This window comes from Euleptes europaea, chromosome 3, assembly GCF_029931775.1.
Source record: "Euleptes europaea isolate rEulEur1 chromosome 3, rEulEur1.hap1, whole genome shotgun sequence".
NCBI lineage: Eukaryota > Metazoa > Chordata > Lepidosauria > Squamata > Sphaerodactylidae > Euleptes > Euleptes europaea.
In genome coordinates, this window is record NC_079314.1 from 45,532,301 (window position 1) to 45,551,990 (window position 19,690).

Consider the following 19,690-nt stretch of genomic DNA (forward strand, 5'->3'; position numbering starts at 1 on the left):
ATAGGCGAATATAGTAAGGTTTAATTCATTATCATATTAACCAGCAAGAGATTTTAAAATTAATATAATTCAACCTGTTATTTCTGGTTTTATTAGTGTGTTTGGTTTTTATTGTTGACCAGGGCTGGAGACAGTATACAAATTTTCTAAATAGTGTATATTTTGTATAACAATATTGTCTTCCTCCCTTAGAGGGGAATCACAGTAGGGTGTCCAAAAAGCAGGATTGTGAGCAGTAGAGTGGGTGTGGAGTTGCCAGTGCATGTTGTTGTAAAGAGAAACTTTGTTTTTTGATGTCTCCACTCTTGTCAAGAGGAAGAAAAATCTATTGGAGATAGAAGCATTGCTAGACTTGCTAGCCGTAAAACAGCCGTAAAACGCATAATAGGTAACAAAGGACTAAGAAGTAATGTTTAGATTCTTGATATGTTGTTGTATAACGTGTGGTTTGCTGCTTGCTTTTAAATATTTTTCCAGCCATGGACCTAAATAAGCAGTGCATTCTAAGAGAGGAAGGAGGACCTGTCCTTGCCCAGACCTTATTTTTCATCTGCCTCCACAATTCCAGGTGACTGAGGAATCAGCTTGGCTTAGCAATTTAAATTTAAGCATGTTACCATAAATGAGTAGAAGCATGTACTTTGGATATGCATTTTTATGCATGAGAGCATGCACCATACATACAAGACTTTTGGCATAATGGCTGTACAGAAAAGCTGCTCTGGGTTTATGCACAAATCATATTGGCCTTGTTCAACTTTGTGGCATCCACAGCTGAGATAAAGGACCGCAGATAGACTGGGATGTGTCATCCTCAAAGCTACTAATTCCTATGGCATGGATTCAGGTAAACATCTTCCTTAATCTGTAAACTACCGAAATGGAAATGTTCAGCTTTGATTGAGAGGTGGGAAACCTGGATTTATAAAATGTAATGGTTGACTAAAAGGCCAAATAACTCACAGTGTCACATTAACACTAACCTTGCCTATTATACTGGTTATTTTGATTTACAATGTCATTTATTTATTTAACCTATTAAACTTTCATATAAAGCTAGAAGTTCAACATTGTAACTGGATTTAGAGTATAATTACTAAAACAGTAGAACACTAAGCTTTTTACAATGATGGATGGCGTAGAAGAAGCAGGACATTATATAATCATGTATTTTAAAGAGTTTGAATAGTTGGAAGATCAGCAAGACAATCAGCTCATTCCTGATCCTTGCGGAGGCAAGGGACAACATTGCCGAGGCACCGCTGCAGTGCTTCCAAAGAGGTTTCCCTAGCTGCCGCAAGGCTTCAAAAAGCCTTTTAAAAAGTTGTTAAACGAAAATGGGGCATTTTTCCACATAGCAAACAGCAATGCTGCGCCAGGTAAAACCTGGCACATCAACGCTGTTGCTGGAGGGGGCGTTCCCAAGAATGCCCACACACACACCAGTGCCACATATCACTTCTGCGATTTAGGTCCCAGAGAGACTGTGGCGTCAGAGGGGCGGCGTGCAGCTCCACGGCACCCAGGCGCCAACAGAACTGCCCTCACCACCAGCATAAGTGCCTCTTATTCTGTGATAAGTGGTCACTTATGCTGGTGGCGGGGTCACACCGCCTCCAGAGAACTTTTGGGGGCCCCCACCTCAGGAATGCACTGAATGAAGCTGGGCTGAATTTGACTATCAGCCTTCCCACTGGTAGAAAGATTTCTATAAGGCAGAGGAAATTTTAGTAGGTTTCACACTGATTTGCCAAACCTAGCTGCCAAAGGTGAGCTCTCAGCTAGCTATTCACACCTATATCAGGAAAGATTGAACAAGATGAAATTAAAACTGCATTTTCAGTCCTGATCCAAATAAATAGGGAAGCAAGCTGATATAGATTGATGGTTAAGGACACAGTGGCTTTTTGCCACAAGCTTTCTTTTGTAAGCTGTCTCAGGCAGGTTCCCTGGAGAGGCGATACAAATTTTTTCTAAACAAATCTTTGTTGAGAACCACTGCTGCTGTTCTATGAAATGGAGACTTCAGTTTTCAATGATGGCTGCAATCCTATTCGCACTTCCAAGTAAGTCTCAATGTACTCTAGGATTTTTAAAATAAAGGGGCAGCCTGTCCACATATCATTAAATTTTTATTCAGAGTCTTTGGGACACAGTCATAAGTATTCTTAGGAAGTTCTTTTAAATGATAATTGGTCTTTGATCCAGTTCTTACATGTGTATTGACTTGTGATTGCAGCATTAACTGAGTACTTCGATATATTAATAAATCACCAGTCTTAACTTCTGTCATACCTCTCAATGAAAACTGTCCACTCATTTGGCTGAGAATAATGAAGTACCAGCCCCATATAATGAAGATGTTGATACTAAGTTCTCTGGTTGGAACATACCAAGTATCTTTACAAATTAACTCTATTTAAAATGTTTTGCCTTTGTTTATCTCAATTCAAAGATTCTCAAGGCAAGATACAAAAATTAAAACAATAAAATACAATCCAAACGCCTAGAAAAGTTTTAAGCTGTCTAGGCTTGGTTTAGATATAACAGTTTGCTGTCACATAAACAAACCTGGGGAGAGTAGAAGGCTTGGCCCTGCTAGTTCTGTTTTTCCTACAAACCAGGATTTGAAACTAGGAATAAACTCCTGTATAGAATCCTGATTTGCAGGGAGAGTTCAAACCATAATTTGTTGTTTTGAGCAAAATGGAAAACTGGTTTATTGCAAAAAGCAATAAGTTGTTCATTAGTTTATTGCACAGGAGGGAGGGAAATAAAAGCCTGAGGATTTACTATTATGTCTGAACTGAGCCATAGGTACTCTTTCACTCACAGCTCAGATCAAGAAAATTGAACCTCTGAACTAGCTTTCAGTGCCCAAAGCAGAAACATTCATTTTCTAATTTATTGTAGAACCACCATAATAAAACCAATTCACAATTCTTTCTGTGCTCCAGACATTCAGGCTCTCCTGCCAAAAAAATTTCTTGTTGGCAGTTGTAGGCTTGAGGGTTTTCAAAAAGATGTCCACTGGATTTGAGTATTTGCATAAATGAGAAGCTTTTGCCTAATACTATATTTAAAGCAGAATCAGTACAGTTTAGCATACGCAGAAACATTTAAAAGCTAAAGTGTGCTAAGAAATATTAAACCCCGAGGTGCAACTACAGTAGGGATGCATCACATTAATAGTGAACTTGTTCAACAAATTTTCCAAGACGTTAATGGGAATAAGCACAGCAGTGATACACAGATACTGGGTTGAACGTTTTACACTGTGTTCTTGTATTTAATATTGTATTCTTGTATTTAATATTGAGCCTGATTTTACTAGTTGTCTCATTCCTATCAAATGCCAGTAAAGCTTTCTGTTGGAAAAAAACAATAGGCTATTGCAGAGAAAACCTAATGACCATGTGGCATTTATGGATGTGACATGCACATAGGTCCCATATTGTATGAAAGCAAATCATGAGACGATTGTACCTATTTCTGGAGTTAATACTTTATCCATGGGGATAAACGCTAATTTTCATAGATCTTCAAATTTTGCCGTAATTTGAAAGAGTATCTACATTATTAATTAAAAAAGTAACCCTATGCAACAAGTTCTTTGCTTCAGGTAGCTTAATTCCTCCAATAAACAGAACCTAGCCTCATGATTATTGACCCTAGTTTTCATTATTTTCCAGGGTATGCCTTTCTCAGCTATTTAAAAATTTTGTGACTGGAATGTGCCCCTTAATATTTGGGATTGTCTTACCCAGAGGCACCCTTACCATATTTTTTTTTAACTGTTCCTTGATACAGAAGATCATCACAAGATTAAACTCTGTCCCTTCCCAAGTAATGCAAGGTTGCATTCAAATGATCCCATACTTGCTTCTGGACAAAATATGGAGCACTGTTTTCTGCAGTGTGGTACATTATGCAGCAGTAGGGATTTGTGGATTACTCCTCTTTGTGATAATGAAGGGTTGCTAACAAGTTGAGAAACTCTTGGCAGGCATGGACTGAGGAGTTACATTGTAACCACAGTTTTTACTTGTGATTAAATCTAAAGGATTTAAAGTGCAGTAACTGGTTATTGTGACATTGCTCAAGGCTGGTGGGCTAAATGAGCAGTATCATTAAAATAATGAATGTTTTTCTCCTTGATATCATTTTCCTCACACTTTTGTAAAAATGAGTCAAATAATAAAATTAACGCACATGTACCATATTTTTCGCTCCATAAGACGCACCTGACCATAAGACGCACCTAGTTTTTAGAGGAGGAAAACAAGAAAAAATATACCAGTATTCTGAATCAAATTGTGTACTGCCCCTGCATCTCTGCCCTGGGAAGCAGCTGGGGACCCTGGGGTCTGAAAGGGGTTGGCCGGACTCCCTGTCCCCCAAGAGGGGCACCGGTGGAGACCCGCCCTGGGGACTTGTGCGGCGGCTGGTGCCTGAATGCCCCGTCTGCACGAGTGGGGGGACGTTACGCCTGGGGAAGCGCCCTGATTCCCGAGCACTCTCCGTGCCCCTCTGCCGCTGCGCGGCTGGGAGGGGCCTCCCGCCCCCCCAGCTGGCTGGCGGCTTCCTAGTCAGCTCCCGGGGTGCGTGGGCTTTGCCCCGGGCTCCCGCAGCGGTGGCGGGTAGGGGCCTCCCGCCCCCCAGCTGGCTGGCGGCATCCCAGCCGGCGGCTGCTGGGAGGGGCCTCCCGCCCCCCAGCTGGCTGGCGGCTAGTTATGAACAATGATTCAAAGTCAGAAATGTACTGTTTTTTAAAGTTGCAGCTGCTTGTGTGTTGCTGTGAGCAACAAGCAATTGATAGCTACAACAATTTCTTCCACCCCTCTGGAACTACATTAAGACAATGGATATCAGTTATACAAGTGAAAATGAAAGCCCTTTAATCTCTAAGAAAAGCAAGGAGCTTCTACCCTTTACGATGTTCACAAATAATCTTTTCCTAGCAATACTGTGAGGCACAATCTGACCACAGTTATCCATGATCCAATTGTATCCAGGTTAGATTACTTTCTAGGGGGGAATGCTTCTGAAGACTAAGTGAAAAACAACGGCAGGTTGTCAACATGGTTACAAGGAACACATTTTGGTCTTAAGACCTATATTGGCTATCCAATCACTTCCAGGCATTACTCAAAATGATAGTTATTATCCATAAAGCCCTAAACAGAACCAGCATATTTCAGGGGCAACAAACATCCATTTGAGTAGGTCTGTTCATTAGGATCTGGGTCTTAAGCCCCAATGTGTGTGCCCCATCTGGGTGAGTACTAGATACAGGGACTTCTTGAATGTGGTGCTTTGTGGAACTCCCTACAGCAATTCAACCTGGCACCAAGCTTCTTGAACATTAGGCATTGAATACATTTGTTCTCCCAGGCCTTATGTTGATTTCCCCCACCCCCAATCTGTTTGACAATTTTAATGGTAGGTAGGTCTGAATAATTTTTTTCAGCTGCTTAAAGTATGTCAGCAATTTTGGGTTTTATGCTTGGTAACTGGTCTTGCAGTATTTGTTGCTGCTTATGTTTTAACTGTTTGGTATTTGTATTTTTTACCGCTTCTATATTTGATCATCAGCAGGCCCTTTAGAAGCAAAAGCAGAAGGCAAGATGCAAGTGCTTTTAATAAAATTCAAGATTTAAAAAAATATCCCAGGTGGGTCATTGAGAATGGTCAGTGCTCTCAAAAACCACTCATGGCCTATAATGACAGCAAAAAGCTGTGAAGTCATGCATGATCCTATTTAGGATTACAAATCTGTAGTGATCATGGGATGAGTATTGGCTAGTTTTGAAATAAGCCAATACTAGTTTTAAGCCTTGTCAGTTCTCAGATGGCACTGAATGCCAGAGAGATGAAACGTGTTTTAGATGGTTTGAGTTCTAGTTATGCCAGATTTTAGAGAGCAAAAATATTTCAGAAAGCTCTGTATGTGGTCTATTTTTACCCTGCATGTATAACATTGTTCCATCGCCACTGTGTTATCTTCTGTGTGCTATATATGAAACACCACTAAAGAAATAGTTCTCTCTTTACTTTAAAGATTCTCTATTATAGAAACAAAAGCACAGATGTAGTAGAGCCTTATGAGACTCAACCCTAACCCTGTATAAGGCCAAGAGATGGTGTTGCCTCAAGAGTTCTACAAGAACCTTTAGTTTTATGGACACACCTGACAAATGAGTAAAACAATTTTTTTTCACTAGAACAATGGAGTGTGCCTCAATGGTTCCTTCAGCAGCGTGGTCTCAGTGGGCTTGGACAACTACAAACCATTACTATACTGTAGCAATAAACCTGGTGTCAGCTAGAAATGCTCTTTTCTAGAAATTGTACATTTCTACACCCTGTAGTTGAAATATACTACGAACAATAATTGAAGAGTGAGTTTAAGTGTTCTCGTTTACTGGCACAGTTTGAATATTTGATGATATGCTGCCGCAATCAGAAACATATTTAGGCTAAAAATCTGGTATTTCAAGGCACTTACGGACTCTCCATAACTAGATGAAAACCAGGACAAATCAGAAGTGACAGTTAAACAGCATATAATATAAAAATAACCTTTTGTTTACAATTTACAAAATGTATTACAATTGTCATCTCTGCTATCTTGTAGTTCTGGATGCGCTTCCAGCTCTTTTTTTAACTTTTTTTTTTTTAATAACGGAGCTATTTACTAACACTAGGGCAAATAATTTACAAATAAAGGTACACAAAAATTTAGATCATGCAGAGACTTCTTACACCTTCTGTTAATACTTTATGATTGCAGCTTTATCAAATTATATACCTGTTTGCCCTGTACATATACAAAATAAAGTGTACACGGTAATCAAACATTGGCAAAAAAGTTTTCCATAAACTCAATTTGTCAAAAGTTTCACTATATTAACATGTCTATAAACAGTGTGTAACAGGGTTAAAAGGACATTAAGGCAATAATACTTGAAGTAATAAAATAAACCTTATGTAATACTTGCTATTAAGTGTAATAAGGCAGGTTGATGGCCCCAAAGTTAGATTGCAATACTAGACCCCACTGTTAGGAATATTTAAGATTTGTGTGGATGTACAGCTACAGATTACCATTGTGTAGTTGTGTCTACACTGTTAGTCCTCCCCACCCACCCCGCAAATAACGAATGGGATACTACTGATCTAGTTCAGTGGCACTTGAGTAGTCCAGTATAAAATTTAATAAGTGTCTTTTAATTCTTGCATCATGTCCATTCTGAAGGTGGCTCTCTTGGTCCTTTCGGTTTTCCACAGCGGTTTCCAAAACCTAAAAAGGTTAAAAGAATATTTTTAAAAAGCACATTCAGAGGAGAATTCAAAATACTTTCTTAAAGTCCCTCAAATAAGCTTATTAAACACAGAATGACTCTTGAGTAGCTGACGTGTCACGGACCCAAGCACCTTTTGAGAGTGGTAGTTAGCATTAGACTGTTCTCGAAACAGAAAAAGATGTTGTGATCTTGGGTCCATGATGCTTCAATGACAAACAAAACCAAGCAAAACAAGAAGGCGTCAAAGAAATAGGAGAAGCCTGAGAGATGTACATGTAGGAACTCAGGAACATCTCTCACACAGCCATGGAAACAGGACATTCTACCTTCTTTACATTTCATTTATCCTTTACAATTAGGGTGATGTCATTTTAAAAAATGGCAAACTGTTTGCTAAAAATGTCTATTCAGTATTTATTTGTTTGTTCACGGTGTATATACGGCCAGGCAAATTTTTGGCAATACTTATGCTAACAAAGTTCCCACAATAATGCCATTTATACCAACTCTCTGCTGCATTTACCACCAGTATATTCTTGCTCATGCCCGGCTATTGTGAGAAGCAGATTTTGCAGCTAGCTGCAAAAGTTAAATTGTATTTTTTCCTAGTGCATTTACCAAGGGGGTAAAAAAGTATATAATAGTTTTTTTAAATCGTGCTGTAGATCAAGTGATTAAATACAGGCAATAAGGATGACAATTTACCAATAGCTGTCGTTTCAGCTGGAACTCCTGAAGCAGGATCTCTTCTAACTACAGGACTGGAGAGATGAGGCTGAGGTATTCTGTCAGTCTGTGATGAGTCTCCCACTTCAGGATGATCTGCAAAAGGGACTCATTGATGCAAAAAATCAAGAGCTTTGACACTTGTAGGGTTGGATCCAGACTAAAATTTTAATAAACTGAATGGGAACATTACTCCCCCTGCCCAACAGCAGGCCACGGATCTCCATGAAATGCTGCTCCTGAGGGTAGACGACCTTCAAGAAAGATATGGGGGAATCTGCAGAATCTGGTCTAGTGGTAATTGGTGGAAACTGCAGATTTCATTTGGATCCAATCCTTTGTCTCCCAAGTATTCAAAACGATATTCTGTAATACCTGGATTTATCCTAATTGTTTCCATTAGTAAAAAAAAATCTTGCATTCCAACAGAAGTACAACGCAACAAAGACTTGCTCTACTGTAAACAAAAAGCAACCATACTTGTTCCACTAACAACCTGATATAATATCCTCTGTTGTCAAATCATATCATTTGTCCTAAGATATAGTGCTCCTTAACACATGAATCTCTCCCTTTTGATGACTGGCACATGCATTTTAAATATGCTATGAAGTCTCATGTTAGGAAATGAAACAGCCAGCAAGGATGTCATTCCTTACACTGTTGTAGACACCTTTTCACACACTATATTTTACTGAAAAGGAACACACTTGTGGTATGAGGATGTAGCATGCAGAGAGGTGCATGCTGACACTCCAGTGTGCACAAGAAGCTTCTGGATCAAGGTGTCTATTTTAAAAGCCTCAACATTTAGCTTTCATTGCAGTACAGAGGCATCCAAGTTCTGCAGCTCTTGGTTTAGTAACCAAGCACCTGGTGCAAAAAAACTGCTCCCTTCTGCCATCTGACCCTACAATGACCTACTTTGTACCACCTCTACGCACTGGCCAGAGACCTAGCCATTATGATATGGGTCTAAAAGCTTTTGCTACAGCCAACTCACTAAAAAGCATCCTATTCTACTAATTAAATACTTTGTCTCTTTAGAAGAAAGATGAATCACTTACCAGGCTGTGCAGGCGCAGCCATTTTCAATGCCTATTAATAAAGAATATTTAAGAGGTTGGCTCAAGATAAATTTGTACTACAAATTACCCTAAGAATTGACACCTAAGGATAATGACACAAGTACTGAAATAAATGTAAATATACTTTCCTGCCCATTTCCTGCCAGTGACTCTAGTCCAGGGCTCCCCAATGTGGTACCCATGGGCACCATGGTGCCAGCCAACACCTTTCCCAATGCCTACCAAGTGTTTTTAGAAAGTGGATGGGGCCAGATGGGCTATTGCCCAGCTTGGCTTCTGACTGGCCACTACAGAACTGATTGGCTGTGCAGATTTTTTAAAATGTTGCTTTGGCCACAGCCATCACCGATCTTCTCTGCATGACTGAGGGATTATGCTGTGTGTATGCAAGAAAATAATTTAAAATAATCTCATATTAAAAGGCAGGCTATTAAACAGCTTCTGCCTGAAATGTTGAAGGGTTACTAGAGTGATACATAACCTGACATTTATGCATGAGTTATGCATAACCTGACATTTTGTGGTTGGCTCCACCGCTGTGTCAGCCAGCCCACCACCCTTGTGTCAGAATTTCAAATGTGCCCACAGGCTCAAAAAAGTTGGGCTCCCCTGCTCTAATCCAAAGTTAGGCAATATACGAAGCACCATCATCCATACCCAGCATTAACACAAAGAGGCTATTTCAATCATCTAGATATTTTCATCTACACATCAGATGCCAAATTACATCTGATGATAATGTTGTATTCAAGCTTTACTCCCACCAAATGGGGGGAAAATGTCAGCTTCTCAAAACACTGTTGACTACTTTCTAATCACGCAATACATTTTGGTTTTACTTGTGGCATTTTTGCAAACACATTTCCAAACTTCTGTGCAACCATGATGTCTAGGAACCAACGGAATCTTACTAGTATTTTCTGAACACCGTGCTCCCCCCATTGAACCTGCCCATACTTACAGTACATTGTGTTTGTTCAGAAGTTTTCTGGTCTTGTATTGAATTCCATTCAGCAGCTCGTGGAAGGATAACAGCTTTAGGCAAGGTTGTGACTAGGAAAACAATTTACAAATATTTTCAGTAAACATGCTGCTGTACCCAACATGATATAAATACAGGAAATACTTTTCTGGAAGACCACCACATTAGCAGTTTAATTTTAAAAATATATATGCCTATATATAGATACCAGGCTTTTCATTTTCCCATCTAAGCAATGAAAGACCAGTAAGTTTAGGACTGGAAGAAGTGGACAACTCGGCATGCACCTGGAGCATTGCCTCAAGGACGGCAGAAATATTGTGGCTACTCTGATTCTATGGGGACTTTAGCTGTGATCAGTAACTGGTAACAAGGAAAATGACAAGGCTGATATTTGCATTTTATTTTATTTAAAGTATTTATAGGCCACTTCTTTTAAAGACAGCTGGGACCCCAAGGGAGTAGGTACATGGTTGCTGTTTTGGCTTACGAAAGAATGTCTAAACAAGCCTTGTTGCATGAACTACACAAATTACAAAATACTGGCCAGCACTACACTATACACATTAAGATTCCAATATATCCAATGAAAGTCTCAAAGACAAATATACAAGTTGCAAGTGATACATATTTTACTCAAGTAAAAATAATTATATATATGGTATTTATAAAATATGCTGTTTACACATCTATACAAATCCCTTACACAACAGAGAACCACTCACAGGAATCCAGTATTATATCCTGTTTTTGGATTAACAAAAAATATTAAACTCACTCTGCTCACTTGCAAGCACAAGGGACTCTGGCGTTCTTTCTGGAAGAGGAGGAGAGGAGTCTTCACTAGCACCAGTATCTAAAGCCATATAAAATTATCATTTTATACATCATGTTAAACCACTATCAAAACTCCTAAACACAACAAAATGATAAGGCATTGTATCACATGTGCCTGGAATAAAATCAAAATTACAATTTATAACAAATGTGTAATTTAATATTTTCACAGTACAATAAAAACAATGATATATTATTTTACTCTTGGTTTTAAGTTGGTTTATTAGACTTTTAAAATGCTGTGCTTTTAATCAGTCGCCTTGGTGGCCCTGATTGCGCAGAAAGGTGGAATATAAATTCTGCAAATAAATTAATAAACATTCTGACTGTAAAATGATGTTTTGCACAGCAGCAATATGGCTAGCTGCCCACAACAAATTACATATTAAAGGCTGCTATTTCTAGAGTACCTTCACATAGTTAGAGATTAGTAATAAGTGACTGTTGAGAGAGAGAAAAGAGAACCTTCATTTTTATATTTAAAATGTGTCTGTGTTTTCCACAAGCACATTTCCTGTGGATGGAAGAGAAAAAGAGGGGTGATTTCATCCCCTTCTTTTTCCTCCTCGCAGTGCCTCAGCCCTCAGTTATTCCTTCATGTGCGTCCCCATGACTCTGGAATAGTCTTTCTAGAGAATGGAAGAGACTGCAAGAATGGAGAAGAACATGGGAAGACTCAGCACATCTTGCATGGACACATGGTTGAATTACAGGCCACCATGCTACATCCTTGGAAGAACAGGCATTACAATGCAGTTACCCTTAAATCTTCACCTATACTGCATTCATACTATCTTAACTGCCCTGAACAGCTGATCATTCTTACTCCAATTCTACAGCTGGAGATTTGATGCAAGAGGTAAGACTTCTGCAAACCCTTTAAATGATCCCATGACAGACAGGCAATTAAAATGAGACCTCCCAGGTAGTAATGCAACATTTTATCCACCAAGCCATGCTGGACCTTGCTTTAATATACGCAACTTAGCTTTAAATATTTTTCCAAAACAGGAAAAATAAAATCAACGTAATATAGATAAATACGGTAATAATATAGGTAAAATTTAGTACAGCTTACCTTTGTGGGCTCTAGAATGCATTATAATCACAGCATCTTGCCTTGCAATGGACATTGGCAATACTTTTCTAGCCGAAATGTTTTCTGTACTAACAGCTGCAGAAACTGTGGCACTTGCCGTTGAAATACTAGACATGCTTTGAGACCTGGTTCCACCAGAGTTCCTTTCATCTGTATCAGAATCATCGGAATGCAGAGGATTTGTAAAACAAAGGGGGGCTCTAACTGAAACCACAGCGGTATGATGGAGATCTGGCAATTCATTGGAAGAGGGATCCATTGGAGATGGTGAGTTTGGTACTACTGACAGATTTTTAACACCAGCACATAAAACAGCTGACTGTGTTTCTTCCGGTGTTGATGCAGGCTGTACATTTTCAGCCCCTTGTAGCGACCACCTACCACATCCCTTCTCTTTGAGAGGCAAACAGTCTGGTCTCTGCACAGCATCAGAACCTATAAGGCACTGATGTCCTTCCAGTGAAGATATTACAGCTGTATTCAGTGGCTGCACACTGCATTCCATACAAGAGTTCTGCAAGGTCTCAAAAGATGCATCTCCTGAGCCTTGCTCTTGAGGCTTCAATGTTTTGTCCAGTGCACAAGGCGAGCTACTTTTAATTTTAATTGCGTGTCCCCTGTTCAAGAGAGAGTTGCCATCAAAGCTCCTTGGCCCCTCCTGAAGAGGTACTTTTTTAATTTCAAAACTCAAGTTGCGCTCCAGCTTCTTCTCTACACATTCAGACAGTTCATTCTTCCCTGAATGGTCTGTTGCTTTACTGTAGTTTTCATTCATGTCTGCCGGATGTTCCGAAGAAACAATGTGCAAGACGGGCTTTGGGTGGTATCGATCATTGTCCTGCCACACAGTTGTGACAGTTGGGTAGGCAGAAGGAGGTGATGGAGTTAAAATGGGTGGGACCGGATGAGGCTCGGGAGGCTGCAGAATTTCTTCTTTAACGTCTCCTTCTACAAGGCAGCTAAAACAGAATGTTGTGTAAGCTCCCAATAATTCGCGTTTATGCATGCTTATTATTTAGCCACAGTTAACAGGAGCTAGAGAAGCATTTCTACAGATTACAATCACTATTAAAGAGTATTTGACCCTTACAACAGTGGTAATGTTCAAGAAGATTCATAATGCAATAAATATGAAGCAAAGGCCGGATATAGTTTTGTATATAGCACCAGGAACATCTATCTTGTGCAAATATTTAAACAAGAGATTTGACCAAAAAACACATTAAGGACCTAAAAGATACTTCACACATGAATAAAAAGAGATATGCACACACACACAAGGAAAGGTTTTCAGAGGCTAAACAGAAAGCAAATGCCCCAATATTCTTGCAGTTTATATTCTACAATGAAACATATGGAAATGTTAATTTTAGAAACACTCAGAGGAATATTGTACACTCTTGTGGCAATGTGTGGGAAAATGTGTGGGAGGGGCATAGGTTTTATTTCAGGTCAGTTTCTGGAAGGCAGGGAGGGGGAGGGGAGATGGTTAATGAAAAACTGTGTTGGCAGACATTATTATTTACAATACTGCCTTTCTGCCCTCAACTGGGCGACCAAGGCAGCTAACAGAATAAAAACATTCATAAATACTTATCTTCAAAAACATTCAAACCAAACCAAACATCTAATTAAACCAATTAAAACCAAAGCTAAAATACACATACATAAACATAAAAACAAAACATTGGGCAGAATGGAGGAATCACTAAAAGAACAACAAATGAAACAAAAAATTCTTCACCCGCTGGCAGAAAATGGCAACGGAAGGGGACTGATGAAACTCTGGGCAGAGAGTTTCAGAATTTTGGTGCCATGACTGAGAAACCCTTTCCCAGGTTGCCACCCACCTAATCTCAGAAGGCTGGAGCACCCGAAGCAGGGCCTCTGAAGATGTGTGTGGTGGCTGGATGGGGTCATAAGGAGGTAGGTGATCCTTCAGGTATGTTGGTCCCAAACCATATAGGGCTTTAAAGGTCAGCACCATCACCGTTACTTGTGCCCAGAAACACTAGGATTGTATGTAGATGCACCAAAAGTGGAGTGATATGGTCCCTACAATCCACTCTAACATCCTGGCAGCAGCATTCTGCACCAATTAACGCTTCCAAACGCTTTTCAGCAACTACACTTTTCAACAAATATGCACAACTGAGCAAACTACAAGCCAACAAGCTGGATCTGACCAGCTGGACACTAAAAAGGCGTTTGCCTTTTTAGTTACAGCATCACACTGCTGACTCATGTTCAGTGTTTGGTCTACTAAGACCCCAAGATCCTTTTCACACACACTACTGCTCAAACAAGTCTCCCCCATACTATAATTATGCATTTGATTTTTCCTACCTAAATGCAGAACTTTACATTTGTCTTTGTTAGTTCTAGCCCATTCCTCCAGCCTGTCAAGATCATCCTGCATCTTGGCTCTGTCTTCTACCGTATTTGCTACCCCTCCCAATTTAGTATCATCTGCAAATTTAATAAGCATCCCCTCTATTCCTTCATCCAAATCATTTATAAAGAGGTTGAACAACACAGGGCCCAGCACAGATCCTGAGGAACTCCACTAGTCACTTCTCTCCAAGTGGACAAGGAACCATTTACTAGCACTCTTTGGGTACGATCTGTCAACCAGTTGCAGATCCATCTAACAATAATAGGATCTAACCCACATTTTCCCAATTTGTCAACTAGAATGCTATGTGGAACCTTATCAAAACCCTTACTGAAATCTAGATAAACTATGTCTACAGTATTCCCCTGATCCAGCAAGGTAGTAACTTTCTCAAAAAAGGAGATAAGATTAGTCTGACATGACTTATTCTTGAAAAAGCCATCCTGGCTCTTGGTGATCAGATCCATCCTTTCTAAATGCTCAAGGACGGACTGTTTGATGATTTGTTCGAACACTGTTCCTGGTATAGAAGTCAAGCTGATGGGTCGGTAGTTACCCGGATCCTCCTTTTTCCCCTTCTTGAAGATGGGGACAACATTTGCCCACCTCCAATCTTCTGGCACCTCAGCTGTGCCAGAATAGGTGCCACATGACTTGCCCAAAGCCATCATACTGCTTCATGGCAAGGCATGAACCCGGTTTTCTGCCACATCTCTCAGTCCCAAGTACCACAAAATTCACTAGAAATGGCAACAGGAAGGACTGATACAAGGCAACAAAGAGCTACCACAAATTTATCTTCCACTAAAACCATCTCAAAAGATTGAATTTTCTGTGTTTAGTAGGGGAATATAGGAAACAAATACTTCAGCTTTGAGAGGATTACTAGTAGCCAAGTCAAGAGAGACAGCAGTCTAAGGCCATTCTATAAGGCATTATTGTCAGATTCATTCTGCCTCCAAATTTCAGGAATCCAGGGGAATTTGGGATTGTCTCATATAATCAGTGTGACATCACACTAAACAAACAGATTGAAGTTTAGCATCCACATTATTCAGTATCAGACCTAATTCAGCCATCCCGATCCCAGCTCTGCCGGGGGAGGTCAGGGTACAAATTGAATAAAATAAAAATAAAACAGAGAAATCTAAAGCATGCTTTCCTAGACGTCTGACAGCAATCAAACTGAAGTCTAATAAATAATAATAACCCTTTATAAAAGCAGTTTTAAGGTTCAACATCCCATGAAATGTTGCCAGGATGAAAATGGAATAATACGGTAATATACCAATTTTATTGCCTCATGCCAACTACATAGGTAATATTTTTACTTCTGTTTGCCGAACACCAATAGAAATTTAGTGGGTCCCTATTCAACTGCTTCTTGTAAGTGACAAAACAGGCTCCACAGGAACCTTCTTCTACCCTCAGGGGATGTGGAATTTACCCAGCTGGTCCCAAACCACAGGCTTCTCTAACTTTATTCCACACACAGAAACAAGATTCCTTTTATCACTGCCACAGCCAGAATTTTTACAACTTAACCTGTGGTAGTCAACCAAGGGTAGCACACATTTACCTCCCAAAGTTGTTATTCTTTACAGATACCTGTGGATGAAGTGTCATTTCACCACACCTTGCTCCAACTAAGTTTCAATACCTGCTGCGTGTCCGAGGTGGCTTTGGTGGAGGAGAATCCTGTTTCTCGACGTCTCCAGAACTAACAGTGTTCTCTGTGCTAACTTCATTCTGCCAAGAAAATTAATTCCAAAAACTTTTATTCAAAGATAGCCACATCTACTGAAAAACACAACCAAAACCAGAGTTCTAAGAATGGGATACAATGAAAAAAGCTGCAATAACAAAGCCTTTTCACATGTAACAGAAATACCAAGTTTTAGTTTTGATCTATAACTGAATGAAGAAATTTTTAATATGCCTACAACCCAATTTAATACAATCCCCCCCCCCCCGGCTTGATTATATGTAGAAATCCACGTAACTGCAGAAGTTACAGTGCACAATTTGAGTATTTCTCCTGTGTGAGATTAAAGCTGACGGCCTTTTTGCTAAGGACATTCAATGAAGTCACTAGGCCTGGATGACATATAGCAGAGGGTTAATGAATTCATGCATGTCTCTCTCCTAAAATAATGCACAACTTATCACTAAAATCAAGACTGGAAAAGTAGCAAACTCCACACCAATTTTAAAAAAGGGATCTAGAAAGAATCAATGGTAGTATAAACTAACCTGATGTCAGTTCTGGGTAAACTAAAAGAAGCATTAAAGACAGAATTTCTAAGTATGTAGAAGGGCAAGCCCTACTGAGGAAGTGTGCATGGCTTCCAGAAAATGAAGTCCGATGTCTTTGTGAGAGTTCATAAGCATGTGGATATGGATTAAATAGCAGACATGATATTGTTGCACTCTCCACCACTCTAAATAAACTTCCCATAAAGCCCTTCAGGGGAAGGTAACTCTCCAGGTTACCAGGTAAGAGAAAGAGATCCTTGCCTGTATTGGTAATTAAAAACAGGAAGCAAAGGATAGACATAAGTGGAGAAGTCTCACAACGGAAGGAATTAAGCAGTAAGGTCTTCCAGATCTGCATTGGGACAGGAACTGATTATTAAATAATTTTTTAAAAATTAAATATTATTCCAGGTGGTAAAAATCAAAAGTGAGCACTTAAGAACAGCCTGCTGGATCAGACCAGTGGTCCATCGAGCCCATCGTAGCAAACCAGTTAGCCTGAAGCATTTCTTTAAATTGAATGTATAGGTGACACAGCAAATGATGTTCAGTGTAAATGTAAAGGGGTGCATATTTGGGCAAAATTCCAAACTGATGTAATCTGAGCTGGCAGCAATTTGCAAGGAAAGATCTTGGGGTATTTCACTGTGTGTACAGCACAATGAAATCGTTGCCTTATTGTGTAACTGCAGCGAAGGCAGCAAATTCTATACCAGAGATTGTTAGGAAGGAGACTGAATGTAAAATGAACAGTACTCTAATGCACTTGTATACATGTAAGAAAGGGATTCATTTGAAATACTATAAATAGTTCTGGTTGACTCATCTCAAAAAGATATTAGAGCCAGAATATGTATAGAAAAGAGAAAACAAAATTATCAAGCAGATAGAACACCTTTTCTATGAGAAAAAGCAAAGGATTGAGGGCTTTTTACTTTAAAAAAAAAACATCAGGTGGGAGACCTGGTAGAAGTTTATAAATATAGGCACAGAGTAGAGAAAGGAGACAGAACTTTTCTCCTTATCCCAAAATATTAGAACACAGGTCCTCCAAAGAAATTGAAAGGCAACAGAGTCATAAAATCTGAAGGCAGGAATTAAAAATCAGTACTGAATCGAACTATTCTGAGAAGTTGGCAATAGGAGTGTGTAAAAACAAATCCTGCTTTTTCAGATTCGGGTATATTGAACCCAAAAATATTGGTATTCTCAATATTCCCAAATTCCAATATAGTATTCAGATTCGGGGGTTTTCTAGGAATCCGGATTTTTTTCTCGGGTCCATTATTCCCTATGGGGCAACTTTCCGGGTGGCTGGGGGTGTTTTCAGAGGTACAGGCACCAAAACTGCACTTTAAATAACCCCCAAATTTCAAGTAGATTGGACCAAAAGGTCCAATTCTATGGGCCCCTGAATAGGGTGCCCCTAGTCATCCTCCATTATTTCCTAGGTGGGGACTTCAAAGCTGCTTCCAGGCAAAATCCATACATACAGGTAGCATCACTGGTCAAACCATGCCTCCTATGGAAGAACTGACACAACAAATCCAACAGAACCACTGCAGAAACCAGTAATCCCAGTAGAACCACAAGCCAACGTGCCAAGCCAAACAGAACCAAAATCAAACCAGAGAATCTCTGAAGTGGAAAGCGAAGGGTAGGGGGTTTTGCAAGCCCAGCAGAACCAATGACAATGTACAGAATGTCCAGAACACCTGTGCCAGTCTGTCAGTGCAAGTTCCACAAGAGGACTAATGTGTATCCAACACAGAGAAGAAGAAATACAAGCACTGAGTGAGCAACAGTGTAACAGCAAAGGGGGGGGGACACAAAGCATTGCAACACTTGCAAAGAAACAACCCCCTGAAAGAAACTGGAAACTGACAGGAGCCACCCATTTAAACTCCCCCCCCCTTGCCCCGAGCCGCAAAAACAAAGGCAAGGCAAGCCCCTCCACAAAAAAAAAAAAAAAAAAAAAAAAAAAAATTCCTTGGGGACTGCAAATGCTGGCTCTCGATCTTCCCAAAATTGCTGAATATTTTTTAGATTTCTAGGACCTTTTTTTTAGTTTTTGGAAAAATCCCAGAAATATTTGGGAACTGAAAACACCTGGGGGGGGGGGAGTATTTTTCAGGTATATTTTTGGCTTGGTTTCAGCTGAATGCACACCCCTAGCTGGCAATTTGCCAGGGTCTAAAGGTAGAAAATTTTCACCGTACCTCAGCATTTCATGCGAACTTTTTATTAATGCTTGTGACAAAACATCATATAATGTCACTTATAAGACTGACTCATGCATGTTCTTGGTAAGGTATTAATTTCTACAACACTCTCTGAACATCACCTTTTAAAATTCCTCATCTTGGTTTAATAATAGGAGGCCCATCCAGGCAGCTACTGTACTTCTAAATAATTTCTGCTTTACATTTCCTTCACAGCTGCAAATGATGCTCATGTCTACAAGCAATGCCTACACTGTCCATTCTGCACCAAGCTTTGAAACCAAACAATGACTGAATAATTTCAAATAATGATAGGATCAAGACCTGGGCTTTGAGGCTGTTTTACAGCTTGAAAGCTAAAAGTGACGCCAGAAAGTACCATTTAAGTAGGAGAACACACATTTTTGTTTTACTTATTAGCAGCTGTAATTTGTGATTACTACTGGTCTCTCCTTCACAAGTTCTCAGTAAGCAGCAGAAAATGTAAATGAGTTCAAGAGGTCAACTTCCCTCTACAGAAGGCCAACATAGCACAAGAGATTCATGCTTCCACTACCTCCTCACAGCCCCACCCCAGAAAAGAAAGTAGACCAAGTCCCTCCTTCCTCTCTCACATACCCCCTCTACATCTAGAGGCGTACACAGAAGATTTGAGGAAGTCGGTAGGTCTTGCTTTAGAGGTGGTAATGTGGTGCAAGTCACTCTTACCGCCTTCTCCTTTCCCAACATCTCCAAAGCATTAGGAAAGGGGAGGAAAACTGCAAGACCATTTCTTGCA

At 39.8% G+C, this 19,690-nt stretch overlaps 1 protein-coding gene across 1 annotated transcript in view; it reads right to left on the reverse strand.

The window, feature by feature from the left end:
- Nucleotides 1-6,682: 6,682 nt before the first annotated feature.
- PTPN12 (protein tyrosine phosphatase non-receptor type 12) overlaps nt 6,683-19,690 on the reverse strand; it is a 57,956-nt gene continuing 44,948 nt past the window's right edge. The window contains exons 12-18 of the mRNA XM_056846291.1: nt 16,095-16,183; nt 12,019-12,998; nt 10,882-10,959; nt 10,083-10,174; nt 9,101-9,131; nt 8,013-8,129; nt 6,683-7,303 (exon numbers count right to left, since the gene is read on the reverse strand). Of these exons, the coding sequence (XP_056702269.1) occupies nt 7,242-7,303; nt 8,013-8,129; nt 9,101-9,131; nt 10,083-10,174; nt 10,882-10,959; nt 12,019-12,998; nt 16,095-16,183 (1,449 nt within the window). The 3' untranslated portion in view covers nt 6,683-7,241. The remainder of the gene's footprint in view (nt 7,304-8,012; nt 8,130-9,100; nt 9,132-10,082; nt 10,175-10,881; nt 10,960-12,018; nt 12,999-16,094; nt 16,184-19,690) is intronic.